General features: G+C 37.5%; 1 protein-coding gene across 4 annotated transcripts; it reads right to left on the bottom strand.

Annotated features, from left to right (window-relative positions):
• Nucleotides 1-2572: 2572 nt before the first annotated feature.
• LOC135581270 (UBP1-associated protein 2B-like) lies at nt 2573-8383 on the bottom strand. Of its 4 annotated transcripts, none has more exons than XR_010501890.1 (3): nt 6866-8383; nt 5976-6108; nt 2573-5177 (listed from the first exon to the last, which is right to left on the bottom strand). XR_010501890.1 is itself a non-coding variant. In XM_065171878.1 (2 exons), exon 1 carries the CDS (start codon nt 8327-8329, stop codon nt 6875-6877), a length of 1455 nt encoding a protein of 484 aa, XP_065027950.1. In that variant the 5' UTR covers nt 8330-8383; the 3' UTR covers nt 2573-6108; nt 6866-6874. The 4 variants fall into 4 exon arrangements, 2 of the variants coding, with proteins under 2 accessions (XP_065027950.1, XP_065027949.1); XR_010501891.1 differs by having other exon boundaries at nt 2573-2861; XM_065171878.1 differs by having other exon boundaries at nt 2573-6108.
• Nucleotides 8384-15558: the final 7175 nt, after the last annotated feature.

Genomic DNA, 15558 nt, shown 5'->3' with positions numbered 1-15558 from the left:
GCAGGGAGGCCGCGACGGTGTCTTTTCTTGTGAGATTTTGCAGGGAACCCCCTCAACAGATCATGTATTTTTCTTGGGGGCCCTACAAAGTCTCTACTACTCACAAACGCACACCATCTAATTCAAACTAATAATTTTTTTTTAATGTTTAAAATTTTATTATATTTCAGTGTTATATATATATATATATATATATATATATATATATATTCTCTGATGATTAAGATGTCATGTACAGAGTTAATAGATCAATGCTTCATCTATTGGTGTTAGTATAATGCATATTATATGAAATGACAAAAAAATTAAAATATAAAAATATATACACATCCATGTAAAAGAACAAAATACTAAAAAAATCATGTACAAGGACAGATAATTTGACAATCTGCAATAATATGTAATTCTTTTGTACCATATCCTTCGCTTTTTTTTCCCCTTCTTTTATTCCAAAAGAGCATCGTCAAATTACCATCTTGGTGGCTACAAAGTGTTCGATTTAATAGATATTAAATATAGTGTTGATCATAAGAAAACATTTCAACCTCTCAATTCATTTATATATATATAAATAGTTTTGAGTGGTTTGGTTTGGTTTTTTAACTCGGAGGCTCCACTTGATGAAAGGAAAAGATCTTTAAGTAGACTAAATTACCTTAAAAGATATATTTAGGATAAGACAGTCTCTAACAAGCTTGTTGTGTGGGATGTACACATAGAACCTCAATTTTGTTCGTGAGTGAGAGGTTGTCTCATTCCTGCATTTTTTTTTTTTCGGGTGATTCGATCCACCAAAATATTGATGCTCCATGGTGAAAAATATTTTAATATGATTTTATTCAAATATCATGATTTTTTTATTTGAAAGAAACTTCATTTTAAATCTTCCAATATTACAATCCTAATTTTAATTTCCAAGGAAAAAAAAGTATTTTATTATATTGATTAATTTTGGGAATTAAGTTGGAAATACTACTAATGCTTCTTTTGCATCTTAGAAATTTACTAATAAGTTTCAAATTCTTCATCATTGCGAAATACCCCATATTGCTAAGAAGTATATTCAAAAATTAAAAAAAAAAAGTTGGAAAATGTAGAAAGTAGATTCCTTCTAATTTGCATGTTGTTAACACTGGTCCTCAAAATCCTAAACCTTTTGTGTATATTACTTACTAAGGACCCATCCAAAAAATTGGGTGACTGATATGAAAATTCAGAATATTCAGGGCACTTAATTGAGAACATCCGATATTACAACAAGCTTTTATCGGCCACAATTTTCTTTTCTGTTGTTTATCATCAAACAGAAAATTATTTGATCAAACTTACTTTGCGTTCCAAAGTTACTCTCCAACCTTTCAGCTGCATAGTTCAAAAAGAAATTGCATGCATGGAAATCAATTGCAATAAAAAGCATCAATCATTGACATCATGCAATTGCCATCGAAAGGAAGACACGTCTCAAAGTTGATGCCCCCAGATGAAAAAGTGTAACAGTAACCCTTATAAGTTACACGTTGACCTCGTTTGATTCCTTGGTCATAATTATGGGTCTAATTGGATGGGTTGTACATCGATTGCCATGTTACTGTGACATCCACATACAAGCTTAAAGACGAAGAGGCCTTGATACCGTAAAAGGAAAAAGAGAGCATTCTCCTCGAAGAAAGAGAATTGTGAACAGCGAAATACATAGTGGAGGTTGTTGGAGATTGATCCAATACCACAGAGAGAAAAGGGCAGATGGGATTGGGATTGGGATGATGGGGGATTCACGTGAAAGCCTAGTATGATATTATATATCACCTACCACTGACAGTGATCTCCACGTGCATCTCATCTTGTGAACACTGCATGTATCCGGAGGACCTTGAACTGGAGAAAGAAAGAAACAAACAAAAAAAAACAAAGGGTTTGCACTGCCCATGCTCCCTTCCTGCATCATAATACGAATTATCACCATCTTCCACTCGGACTACATCTTCATCATCCTCTTGTTACAGAGACCAACTATTCTTCATACACAGTAATAACCAGTTCTGATGGTTTGACCCCCTACTGCTTTGCTGCAAATAAGACCTTCCGGAACGGATGCAGCTTTAAATCCTTGTATTTAGTCACTGAAAAACTAAGCAAATTGAGAACGCTAGTCAGCACTTAAATTGACACCACGCCGTTATGGTTATATTGCAGCAAAATTGCAATAAGATTGTCACTATTTTTTTTTTGTCTTCACAATTGTCTATAGATGACTCAGACATTGCTAGTCCATGTAAAGGATACACAAGTGTAACATACGGCCGGACGAACACAAATATCACTAGCAAATATATACTACCACAATCTAAATTTGGCTTGCCAAGATAAAGCTAATTCCGTAACACCAGTAAATGAACACCTACCATATGCATTGGCCAGGAGGATCTTTCTGCACCAAATCAAACAGTACAAACATTTATCGTACAACAAGGTTATAACTAATAAATACATGATCTCAACCTCCAATAATCAATAGACAAGCAGAAGCTGCCAAGAATTCACCTGACGTCGGCATAAAGTTAATAAGATGATGTTTAGCCTGCAACATTTGTGGTCATTCTTGATGAGAAAACTCCATGTTCACACAACATTTCGAATATAGATTTTGTAACAAGGCATTAGCATAATTGATACATACTAACTCTTAAATCAACCATTGACATATAAAGAACATTGACCACATTCACTCGACAATGTAAACAATCCTACACCTGGAGAGCAAAGTTTTTTTACCTATCTTTCAACAACCAAAGGCAAAAGACTAAGGCAACATTGCTTTCAAGATGTGAAGGTCCAAATGAAGTCACCCTTTCATCTCATTCCTGTCCCAAACAGCAAAGTGTGAGGAACAATAAGAAGCACATGTTTCCATATAACTTGATATTACATTTATAATCACCATTTATAAATTCTTTTGTAAAAAGGAGAGACATGCCCATCAAACTCCATTGTAACTAGTTGGCCTACAAGTTTCTAGTAATACCTTCCAAATTTCATGAAAACATTGAATAACTAAATTTTAATAGCCACCACTAACATCATTATTACATAAGAGTCCAACAGTAGAAGTCAGACTCACACTTATCAGGTAGTAGTCCGAATAGGCAAGGCATCCAAATTGGTGGAGAGTTTAACATGTAAACAAGTTTAGTGGTCTGATTAGGTATATATATATATAGGGAAGAAAGCTGTATGTAATATCACTCAAAGCACTAGACAAAACTGACTTGGGTGTTATATCAGATATAACATTTGTCAAGATGATTTGTTTTCCATGGTAGACACCAACTTTAGAGCCTAGAATCAAGGATTTTACAAGGATGCAACTGTCTTAAGTCATATCCATGCCCAACTCATTGTTACACCCAACATAAACTCTTTGAGAAAAAAAAAAGAAAATTTAAGAGAATATGGCCACAGTAAGCTGGAACTATGCATCTCAGCATGGTGGCACTTAATAAATAAACAAACAATAGATGAGAATATGATAGCCAAGCTACACGTTAATCATCTAGATTCTGGAACCACTATGAATGAAAGATATAGACTGAAAAACAGATGCATGTTCTCTCTTAGTTACCTTTCATTTTCCAACGCTTCCATCAAATAAACCACATGCAATTACACCAAATAATGAACCTAACAATGCATAATAAGAAATAATTATATGCCTATCAATATATGATCCATGTGAAGGCAATCACTCTGTTTACGGGTGTACAACTGCATAAGATTGTAGGAGCCTAATGCACTAGGCCACCCTTTATTACCATTTGGTTCACATCAGAACGTCACAGTGAACAGACATGGCACTTGTTCATTATTGTATAAATCTAAAGCTCATAGGATCAGGACTAGCAAAGAAATTTGTATGTACAGATTTGCAAATCGAAAGCACAGATTTGTATGTACACTTTTCTTTTAAAATACATCATTTTTCGTTTGCTTCTTTTCTTATCTTTTTTTGAACATTTTGATTTTTGAATTTTCTTATGCCAATCCTCATTGATTGATCTGGTCCTACCAATCTTGCAAGCCTTGCATTATAAAATACTATAGAATACTAAATTACATCATACTATATATTATACTGTGCTAACTACACAAGTACAGGATAGTGTACATGCATAATATATTATGCATGTAGACTAGAGGCATATTCTGTACGTGACTTTTAAGTTAATTATCATTTTTTCTTTAAAAAATACATGCATATTATACCCTGTAGCATAAACTATACTAAATAAAATTATATGCTATACATTACAAGTTATATTATACTATACTTGTACAGCACTTAGCGTATAAAATTGGTCCTCACAGTCTGACAGATTGTCCCGCCATACCAGTTTTACCTGACATTACAAGGATTCTAGTATGGATTGTGTCCAATTCAACCAAAGATCATGACTACTAGTTCATCTAGACATGATTCTATCCATTCGCTAAGAATGAAAAGAAAGATGAAAGCCACAACATGCAGCAGCCATTATCAACCAGATGCACAATAAGGACATGGAGGAAGAATCAAAGGAGACAAAAGGGACGAGAAATGGTGGTACTCGTTTGCACTACAAACTGCTGCTATGTAACAAATAGAGAGGTAAGTCCATGGGATCTAATTTTGCATCACAGGGTAGCATACTCGTGGGAGAGTAGGTCATGGTGTGAAAAAAATAGAAAGGGAAGGGAGAAAAAAGGGAAAAGGGGAGAACAAACAAGATAAGAAGAATAGAAGAGTAGAAAATAGAAGAGACAAAAAATATAATAGTTGAAAAAGTAATGATTAGTCTTATAAATAGGACCTATTTGTCATAGAATACACATTTGTAGTTTCCAGAAATTAATTTATAAAGGCATAAAAAATACATTTTGTTTTGTTTTAAATCAGAATTTCATCCCTGTACATCAGAATTGAGTCCTTTTTAGGTTATATCCTCGTATATCCCAGATTAGTTCGACAGCCATGATAAACACTATGATCCCTACTGCATTTTGACATAAACGCACACACAAGTCTGAGATGAAGCAGCAGAATATACAATTTCCCATCCCACCTTGGCTCCAATGATCCCTCCACATTGACCACTCACCAGCAGATACTGGGATGCAACTACTTCGCAAAGAGCTATGGCATCCTGGATGTCAGTCACACTTGTCAACTTGAGGAGGTGAGAAACAGAGATAAAAGGTAAAGAAGTTCATCGCACAGCAAAGTTAGCATAATTGTCAGCTAAAGAATTCTATAATCGTGACTTTGTTTTTCCTCCCAGTTGTATGGCAAAAGCAACCAGCCAAAAGATTCGTGCCAACATTGTTGTAATCAGCATAGCAAATCATAAGCTTCAGTCATCTACTAGAGTTTTGACTATTTGAGTGGACATTACAACTAGCCGACCATTCAAACCAACTTGGCTTATTCTTTGGGACTATTGTAAGGTAACAGCTCAGAAACAAGTAGTTATGGAGATGATCCAAAAGCCAAGCAGCACCAGTGCATATTTTGATGGAAGGTTATATAGTCTCTACACCTCACATGATTTCTTATAGCAAACTAGTATAAGAAAAATACAACATGACATTGACTTTTCTAAAACATCTGCCAGATTATATTTCAGTAGGACTTCAGACATTCATTTGTTATTCAGTGGCAAAGAAGTTGCAACAGTAAGAAAAAATATTCAACTTAATGTGGTGAAAGCATGCAAACAGAAATAAACCATAACAATTCATGCTTATCAAATTTAAAATGAACTCCACAACATAATCCATTTCTCCAGATTAATTCATTGCAATTCCATTGTGCAAGTCAATATTCAATTTATAAAGGATATTTACATAACGGTGATAACCAAGGAAAAACAAAGTCTTAGCAGAATGCCATGTAATGAAGTGAAACAAGAATGATTTTGAGATAAACAATACAGGAGATCTACCTTACAGAACGGTGGTGTAGGGATTAGAGAAAGCATGCTGCAGCTACAACAGCCTCATTAACCAATGTAAGTGATAAAAATTTGGATGAGTCAATGAGATATATTGAATTTCACATACTATTGATTTTAAAACCTGTAAAGACAAGCAATTAGCAAGAAGCAATGCTGTAAGTTTGACCAAAAGCTATATCGACCTTTGACTTCAAAGAATTAATTCATCATCCTGATGCTCAAAAGAATGAGGAAAAATAAATCCTAAGTCAATTTCAAGGCAAAGAGAATGTCTAGGATACAACTTTTGGCGACATCTCCATAGAAACTCTGCTCCCCAAGTGACTAGGCAACCAAAGATGCAAAGTGATCATGTAAAGGACACTTTAAAGCATGATAAGGCAGAAAATTCAGCAACAGTATCATACTGTACAAATGACAATGCATAGAAGATGTTAAGATCTCATCAAGCTCCAATCAAAACCAGCTAACGAAGTCCACATAGCCAAACTGACAATCCATAATGGAAAGATAGATTTTGAACAGCATTGAACATTACACTAAACAGAGAGACTGAGTTCCAAGAACAGAAGAAATATCAAGTCAAAAGATAAGGTCCAAAATCCATACATCCATAAACAACGAGAAAACTAATAAAGTTGCAGTATTCGAACAACTGTTGCATTGGAAGCCTTTCTTGATATCCGGCGCCGATAGACATTGAAATGCCATGTGATCTTTAAATGACATGAATAACCACGGTCTCAGTATGAAACTAGAACAGAGGGAAGATCAATTAGCAAGAAAATCCAACAACAACAGAAAGTGTAAACCCACAAAAAGATCAGTTCTTAAGATCGAGAATTTCAGCAAATCAATCTATTTCATATATTTTATACCTAGAGTAATCAGTATCCACCCATTGGTCCAGTTGGTGGCCTTGACATAGGACCCTGCACTGCTGCAACTCCCTGGTAAGAAGTGCCACCTCCTCCTTGTTGAGAAATTGGCTGAGTTCCCTGGAAACCTGGAGGGCCTTGGAGCCCTGGTGAACCTTGAAAACCAGAAGCTCCCTGAAACCCAGTAGACCCCTGAAATCCTGGAGGTCCCTGATATGCAACACTTCCCATCCCATAGTTTGGCACCTGTGCCGCCTGCGGGATCACTGAAGAAGGCACAGCCTGTTGGCTCCCCGGGACACCAAATGCAGCAGCAAAAGCAGGGTTCAAAGAAGCAAGCATGGCTGGTGTGACTCCGAAAGCTGCCGGATTCTGCCCAGCTGCTGCCAGAAGAGTGAGCAATGCAGCATTTGGTTGCATTCCCGGAGCATAAGCTTGAGCCCCAGCCATGCCCATAAATCCCTGACCTAACATGGCAGCTTGCTGTGCTAACCCCATATCAGACGTAGTCCCTGCATAACCGGACCCATTGAGAGCTCCTGTGCTGGATGCGACACTTGGCGGTGCCGCAGCATTCTGAAGGGACGCTGCCTTACTCTTGTTATCAGTGGCCCGCTGGCAGTGGAGCAGATGGCCCTCAAAATTCTTGTTTGGCTCTTCGAGGGCCCTCAGCGCGCCATCCACCGTCTTATAGACAAACAGGGCGTACCCTTTCGGCTTCCCGGTGTGTCGATCAAAGCCGATGGGACCCTCCTCGATCTCGCCGTACTGGGAGAAAAAGGCAAGGAGGCGGCCGCCGTCGACGTCGGAATGGACGTTCCCCACATAGATCTTCCTCGAGATGTTGTCCTGATGAGAGGCGGGGCCAGGACTAGGATTAAGGTTTTGGTGGTGCTGCGGGCCGGAGTTGTGATGATGGGAGGACGGCGCGGAGGGGCCGGAGGAGGCCAACTGGCAGGAGGTCATGCGATTATCGATGAGCTTCTGGGGGCGGCGAAGGGCACGCCGAGCGGAGACGCGGTGGCGAAAGAGGACGAAGCCGTAACCCTTGGATCGGCCGCTACCCTTGTCGACGATGACGCGGCAGTCGTCGATGTCACCGTAGCTGCCGAAGGCCGCGCGGAGGCCCTCGGCGGTGGTTTCCCAGCCGAGACCGTGAACGAAGAGCTTGCGGTGTGCGGGATCGAGGTCGGCAACGCGGCGGATCTCCACGAGAGTGGCGGGGTCTGCGGCAGCGGTGGTTCGGAGGATGGCGACAAGCTGGTCCCTCGACAGCGGCTCCAGCAGCTTCCCCACGTCATCGTCGTCATCGTCCTCGCCGCCTTCCTCTTCGTCAGAGGCCGGGGCCGGGGTATACACGACGGGCTGGTGAGGGGCCTGGGGGAGAAGTTCGCCGGCATGGTTTGGGGCGGCGGAGATGAGGAGCTCATCCTCTTGGTCGACTTTCCGCTTCTTGGTGGCCATCGATGCCAGGTAATGGGTTCGCTAGGGTTTGATCGGCTTTTCAGGGTTTTAGAGCTCGGCCCCTTTTGTGGACCTTTTGCCTCCTCTTTGGGCCTTCTTCAAAGGGGGGGGGGGGGGGGAGGGGGCCTCTTTGGAATCTTACGGGTCACAACCAAGAGCACGAAATTAATTTCCTGAGACATTTCCATGTTTTTTGTTTCTATAAACAAAAAAACAGAAATCAATCTTTGTTTTTCTTTTTGTTTTCTTCCAGATTTACTAAAATGCTTCTGAAAATTTTGGAGGTAAAGAAGAAAAATATTTTTGTTTTTCCTGATCATTGCCATATTTCTAGGAGTCCTCTCATATGGAGGGAATTTAAATTGTTTCTAATATTTTCAAAAATAAGAAACATAAATTATTTTAAATAGGGATTTTAGTGGTCACCATTTTATTATATTTGGAGATCTCTTAGTTATTTCCAACTTCTTTACCTAATTTCAATTAGGTGATAAAAATTGGATGTATTAGAACAATTCAAAATTTTTGATAATTTTTATAAGTACTTTATAAAACCAACAAAAGAGACAAAGTTACTAAATTTGTTTTCTTAGAAATTCTTCAGTTTTAAAAAGTAAGAAAACATAAAGCATAAACTATGCAGAAATATAATCATGGAAGAAAAACCAGCATATTGATTTTTATTTCTAATAACAGAAAATAGAACATTGTCATTGAAGTTTTCAGTAAATTTTTTATGTTGCTTCGAATAGAACATTAGCACCAAAATTTGGCAAATTGAGGAGTTTGATCTGAAGATACTACAACTCCATTAAAATTCACTGCTCCTAAGATTAACGTCGCATTGGTCTTCGAGATGTTCATACAACTAAGTCACAATCCAAGCTAAACACCAATTCTTTGTACCTAAATAATAACAATAATTGTGGGTGAAGATTGCTAAAACTCAATATACACACATTCATTAATATTTAACTTTTTCAATGCAAATATGCTTGGGATCTTTAAAATGTTATACAACATAGGTTAGATTTAAAGTTGAAGATCTTTAATTTAAGTCTTAGATAATCGGTAATTTGCTTAAAGAGGATCGATTTAGATCTAGTTGGCTCTCTATATGCATCAAGGCTTTAATTGTCACTTTTTTTAGCTTTTGTGGTGGACAAATTGCCTGAAGCCTCTATCAAAAATTATCCCCTCAGTTATGGTTTTCATGAAGGGGGATTATAGATAAAATTCCAGGATTGGTTTTCTTGTTTTATCTCTTTTTGTATGTCTTTCGATATTTGGTTGATTTTATTGATGTGATCCCGAACCCCAATTGTGAGTTTTGTTGATTGTACGATTGACTTATCGGGGATTTCTAATTTTGGTATGGGGATTGAATTTTACGTAGAAGAAGCGCTTCGAGAGGCATATGAGCTAAACGAGACTCAACTACCAGGCTTGGAGACGAAATAGATACTAGAATGAGAGCTAGGAATGGTAGTGTGAATGAGACAAGTGGAGCTTGCTGGGTGAACTTAGCTAGTCGGGGAAGGTATGAAACTACATTTTGGATTATTCCGATCAAAACTTGCATTTATAATAACTTGGGTATGCAAGCTTTGATATGAACAATTAAAAGTTATCCAAAGATGTTAGGGTTTATAATATGAGGAGATGGATTCAGATTAGATGACACCGAGTTATCCCTGACTCAAGATCATTAGTACTAAGGGATTTGGCAAGGGGGTGTTCGACGTTATGGGACTCGACCTGTTCACATTTAGGTTGTCAGAATTCGATCGAGATGGGCCTACAAAGTTTCCTTGAAACATGTTTGTTGATCTTCCTTCTATTACCGGTCTATTATAGTAAATTTTGATTGTCCGAATTAGAAGCTAATTCGGATCCAAGATGAACTTATCAAGTTTTGTTCGAATTCTATAAAAACTACATCGGAGGTATTTTCGATAATGTCCTTTGGAAGCTTAAGTCATATGATAAGTCAAACTTTTGACATTTAGTACCTTGAGATATACTTATGCATTTCCTTTTATAATGGGTATTTAAGACTATTACCGTAACTCATTATACAATTCATGTACTAATAGGGGTATGGAGTTCGACTATAACTATCATTAGCTTACACCCAAGATTGCATGACCCGTCTCCACGTGATATTCATTAGGTGTAGTCAACCGACTTCACTCTATAGGTGGTCAACATGACATTGGATGATTAGCTAGGTGGCTCTGATGTGTTGACAAGATGGCTTTGGCATGTCGACCACTTGAAGCCTATTGGTTGATCACGTGGAGCCATTGTATCTTCTATGCAACATTGATATTTCGACTATGTGGAGTCAGCTCGTCAACCATGTAACCTCATCAGGTCAATCAAGCAACATAGCAACTTAATCACATAGAAATAAGTTGTTGAGAAGGAGTTGACATGTCAGGCGCATGGTGTTGACGTGTCAATCATGCCCATTTTTCCCATAACAATAACTAAAATCCTTGCTATGAAGTTATAAATAATAATGTCAGATCAATCTTTAGATGATACTTATTGCTACTAAAATTGCCCCAGATTCTTTAGCTATGTGATCCAAAAATTCCTCCAAGCTTCGACGCAAGCCCACAAAGCCTAATTGATTTATTTAGATCAATTTAACCTCATAAAATTCACAAAGAAAAATCATCCACTATGATAATGATGTCGAAGTGTTCAAACGAGTAAAAGTCTATTAGGCGAATTGCCTCTGAATCCTTCAAAAGTGTTTGATCCACCAAATAATTTGAAGTGTTTGGCATCCTCGTTAAAACTAAATGGCAAAAGTGTGTGTCTAAGTTAGTGAGTTTTATATTTATCTCTCTAAATTTAAGTTATCATATATTCCTAGAAAAAAAATTACTTTGATCGTTAGCACGTTAAAATTGAATTTTACAGTAGTACCCTTCAACAATATTGAGAAACATGATAGACCAAATAATTATTGAAATTATATAAAATATTTTAAATTTTAAAAAATAATGATAATCACAACGCCTAATATTTAATTTAAGCTTATTGAATGGGTATACGGTTCTGAGTGAAATAGTAATGTTATATTATTTAATTACGTGATTATCAAATATTTTTAGGATTAAAAGAAAAATAATGAATGCTTTATGGTTTTAAGTGTTGAGTAGTTAAATCATAACATATATAAAATACTTATATTGTTGAGATGAGAATATTGATGAGATTGATATATCGAATAATTAGGAAAGATATAATTTTTTTATTTGTTAATAACTAGATATAACTCCGATAAAGGATAATTAGAGCAACTCGTTAAAATTTTAATCTTTAAGGTGATACATGAGATAATATTTTTTTATTTATATTATGACAATTCCTTTTTGCCCCAGTAGAGTAACTTGAGCTAAATAGGTTAAATTCAAATTAATATAAGGGAAATTTTAGTTTTATTTATTAGATATCAATTATTCTGTCAACTGAGGATGACTCTTAAAATAGAAAAGATACATAAACCCTTTTCTCATCCATCAACTTAATCTTTTACATAAATCTAGTGATAGCAAACTGCATAACAAAGAAAAGTCTTGTTATATATGTTAATCTTTGAGGAAAAAGCTACATATATTTTCCAGTTAGTTCTAGTTTAGTGTTTTTACCGTTGTTGAATCAGAGACCAAAACCTTAGTTTCTTGCGTTCCTGCATGCAGCAGGCACTGCTGAATAAATGGCTCAGCAATGATCCGTTTCTCTGGGAGAAAGCTTCGAAGACTCCTGACATGGAAAGGGTTTGAGTTCTTCTGTAGCTTTGTTGGCAGACACTAGTCGAACAGCAAGCTTTTCTTCTTCCTCTACGAGAGAGAGAGAGAGAGAGAGAGAGAGAGATATTGGAATCCAAATAATGCTTTGGCTATCGTGCTCTTTGATGGACAAAAAATTGCGATAAAGTGCGAGAACTGTTTGCAGCTTCTGACTTTGTGCTGCGCGTTAAGGCACATCCAAAATGCTAAAGGGGAGTGCCCTTCGTTAGTAGTGGATTCGGTGGCCTACGAAGACAATGTAATAGTGCAGCCGAGGTGGGAACTCTCTCGGCCCTCGAAGAAAAGGCCAGAACTGTGTCAGCCACTACATCTTGATGGTCTTCTGCAATCATAATAGACTAGGAAGCCTCATTTCTGATGAATGAATGGCTTCCTCCACTAGACATAGTAATCATGCAATATGGGATCTCATCAGAAACAAGAAATAGGAAAGAAAAAGAAAAGCTCAACAGTTTCTATCACCCACAGTATACTCCCCAAATGATACCTAGGATTAGCAGAAGCACAGTGTTCTTCTAGTCTCTTTTGCTAGCCTGTTTGCTTTTGCTGAGGTGAAGCTCTAAACTGATGGCCAAAGGGGATTTTCTATGATTCTACAAGGTTCAAAACCAAGCCTATGGATACATCAAGTATGCATCTACAAGTAATATATTCACCTATACATGTATATATGGATATAATTTTGCTAATACTTAAAATATTGGTCTGATAATGCATGAGACTCGCTTACAGAAGTTTTAGATTTCGAAACCTTATCTAATATAATTCTCATATGTTAGTGTCTCTTTACACCGTGGTTGGGGAGTCAGCATGACTAGGTTTGACTCTAGACGCGCAAGGTTGCTCGGTCTGACGCTCGAGTCTCAAGGGCAAGTGTCAACCTACTCCGAGAGCGATCTTCTCTCTTGGTGGGCGGCCTGCTTCTTCATCGCTGGACTCCTGCACATAGGTCGAGATCAGGAGGGGGATTTCTCGACTCAACCCCTCCGAAGCTTAAGTTAGTTTTTTGGTTGAATGAGAGAGAGTAGAGTGCTTGAGCAGGAAAAACCTCCTCCGTGTTAGCCAGGTGATGAGTTTTTATGCCCACACACGAGGATCGACTGTACCCGACCTCTTAATGGTTGTCGACCTCTTAAGCGGCGAACCCATACCCTTTGCACTGATACTGATCGTCCTACGCGGATCAACATCGAGCAGTACTATCCTGATCTCATCGGGGCAGTGTCGTACCCGAGTGACACCGTTCTGATCTTTGCAAGACACTGTTGTATCCGAGTGACATTGTCTCGATCTTTGCGGGATGACATCGTACCCGAGCGACGTCGTTTTTGAGCCGTGCCCCTTGCATGACTTTGTACAGAGGATATACGTGTCGTTTGAGTTCGGGGCATTGTGTTGATGTGGTTTGCCATGTCGACTTCGAAGCTCTTCGTTGGCGCTGATGTGGCTGTGGATGGCTACCTTGGGGCGTGCTACCAAATTGTGCCATATCATCACCTATGAAAATTAATCCGGAGATAATGCATTAGACCTACTTATCAAAGATTTAAGGCATCATTTTATAATTTTTATATCAAAAACCTTAATTGATAGTGGTGTATAAGACCACTTATCAAAGATTTGATATTGACCATCTCCAATAACATTTTTTATACCTAGAAAATATTGTGTATCAGATCTATTTACTAAAGTACCCAAAGTATCAAATCCTATTAGTTATATGCCTTGAATAATAAATCCTATATATATATATATATATATATATATATATATATATGTATGTATGTATATATGTAGTCTTTTTTAAGTCAGTTTAGTCCATGAGTTAGATGAGAAAGAAATGCTGAAAAGATTTAATCCTTCACACATGGAATAAGCTGATGATAGTTGGTATAATTAGGGCTTGTGGTTGCATATATTTTCTTGCGTCTCAATTGAACATGTTCAGATATGGTTTTAGACCACTGGGATCTTTTTCTGTGTTCCTCTCCATTCTGCAGATCTACATCAAAACATCTCAAAAAGCAGAATGCACCACCCATGCAAAGAATCTTAGTCATTTGGCATTTCTAATATTATCCTCAGATGCCTCTTTACCTGGCTGACCTCCTTTTCCAAGCGACTTTGCTCTTTTGACAGACTAATTTGATATAAGACCCATAGATCTGTGCTAGAAAAGCATGGCAAATGTATCCTTGGTCAAGAAAAAAAAAAAAAGGAACTCATTTAGTCAATCAAAGTGCATTGTTATGTAGCTAAGCTTGACACAGCAAAGGGACAGCAGTGCAGACATTGCTGTTTAGATTGAATCAGTACCCCACATAGGGCGCACTAACATTTGCTTACACTGCATAATTGGCTAAGAGAACGGTGCTTTGAGCTTATCTTTCTTTAGTCGAGCCTGTGTAGCTTTTTAAAGCTTTTGATCTTTTGACACAGAAGAACAGCAAACCACACTTACGTCGTACGCAATTGATGAAGAGTTTGGATAGAAGGTGGCAGTGACACCACCCGAAAAAGCCAAAGGTGATGGGACAAAAGGCACTTATAGTCTCGATGAAGAAAGAAGTGGTAAGGTATACGGCATCCTTCTAGCTTCAGTTCATAGGGGTGTCACCTACATGGAAAGTTTCTGAAGCGGCTCATGAACTCATCATTAATTGTTTGCATCATGGAATCCGATAGATCTTGATATCCAATGAAGTCCGGGGTTCCATTTATTTCCAAGCATAGGTAACAATTCTCATCTTGCACAAACATTTTTGGCCTAAACTTTATCTTACTATTTCCCCATCAGTAACAAGTCAACAATCTATCCACCACAAACATTAATCTTTTTGTTATCTTTGTTAGCTTTTGAGAATATTAATTTCTCTGTATCGTTTCAATTTTATCGAATATTAATTTAAAGAACTAGAAGAGTTGAGATAAAGAAAAAATCCATTATTACATATTTATATAGCTATATAGATTTTCATTCTGAAATCTACATATTTTGTTCTTGAAATATATGAATCCATGAGATTAATATCCCTATAAATAATTTATGTTCGAGTTTTTTTTAAGATAAACCCCATTGAGACTAGTCAAGATGTCAGTGATACATACATTAAAAAAGTGAACTTGTACAACTCATCAAAAGTTCCACACCTTAATGGTTGGATTTTGTTAGCCATAAACTGAACTTGTAGACATGCAATGCTCAATCCTAAGTATGTCTTTGAACCCCAAGCATCCAACTTGCTTCTACTTTTAGGCTCATTAAGAGTGTCCTTGATGCATCATGCTCCTTTAAGCTACTGTTATTGCTTAATGCCTAAGGGTCAATGGCTGTCAACTACCTTAAAAGGTTAGCCACTATGTATATATCTTAATAGGAAGTGCACATAGAAGAGCTTATCA

This window comes from Musa acuminata, chromosome BXJ3-10, assembly GCF_036884655.1.
Source record: "Musa acuminata AAA Group cultivar baxijiao chromosome BXJ3-10, Cavendish_Baxijiao_AAA, whole genome shotgun sequence".
Classification (NCBI taxonomy): Eukaryota; Viridiplantae; Streptophyta; class Magnoliopsida; order Zingiberales; family Musaceae; genus Musa; species Musa acuminata.
Note: the sequence above shows the minus strand (reverse complement) of the source record. Positions and strands in the feature narration are given on the sequence as shown.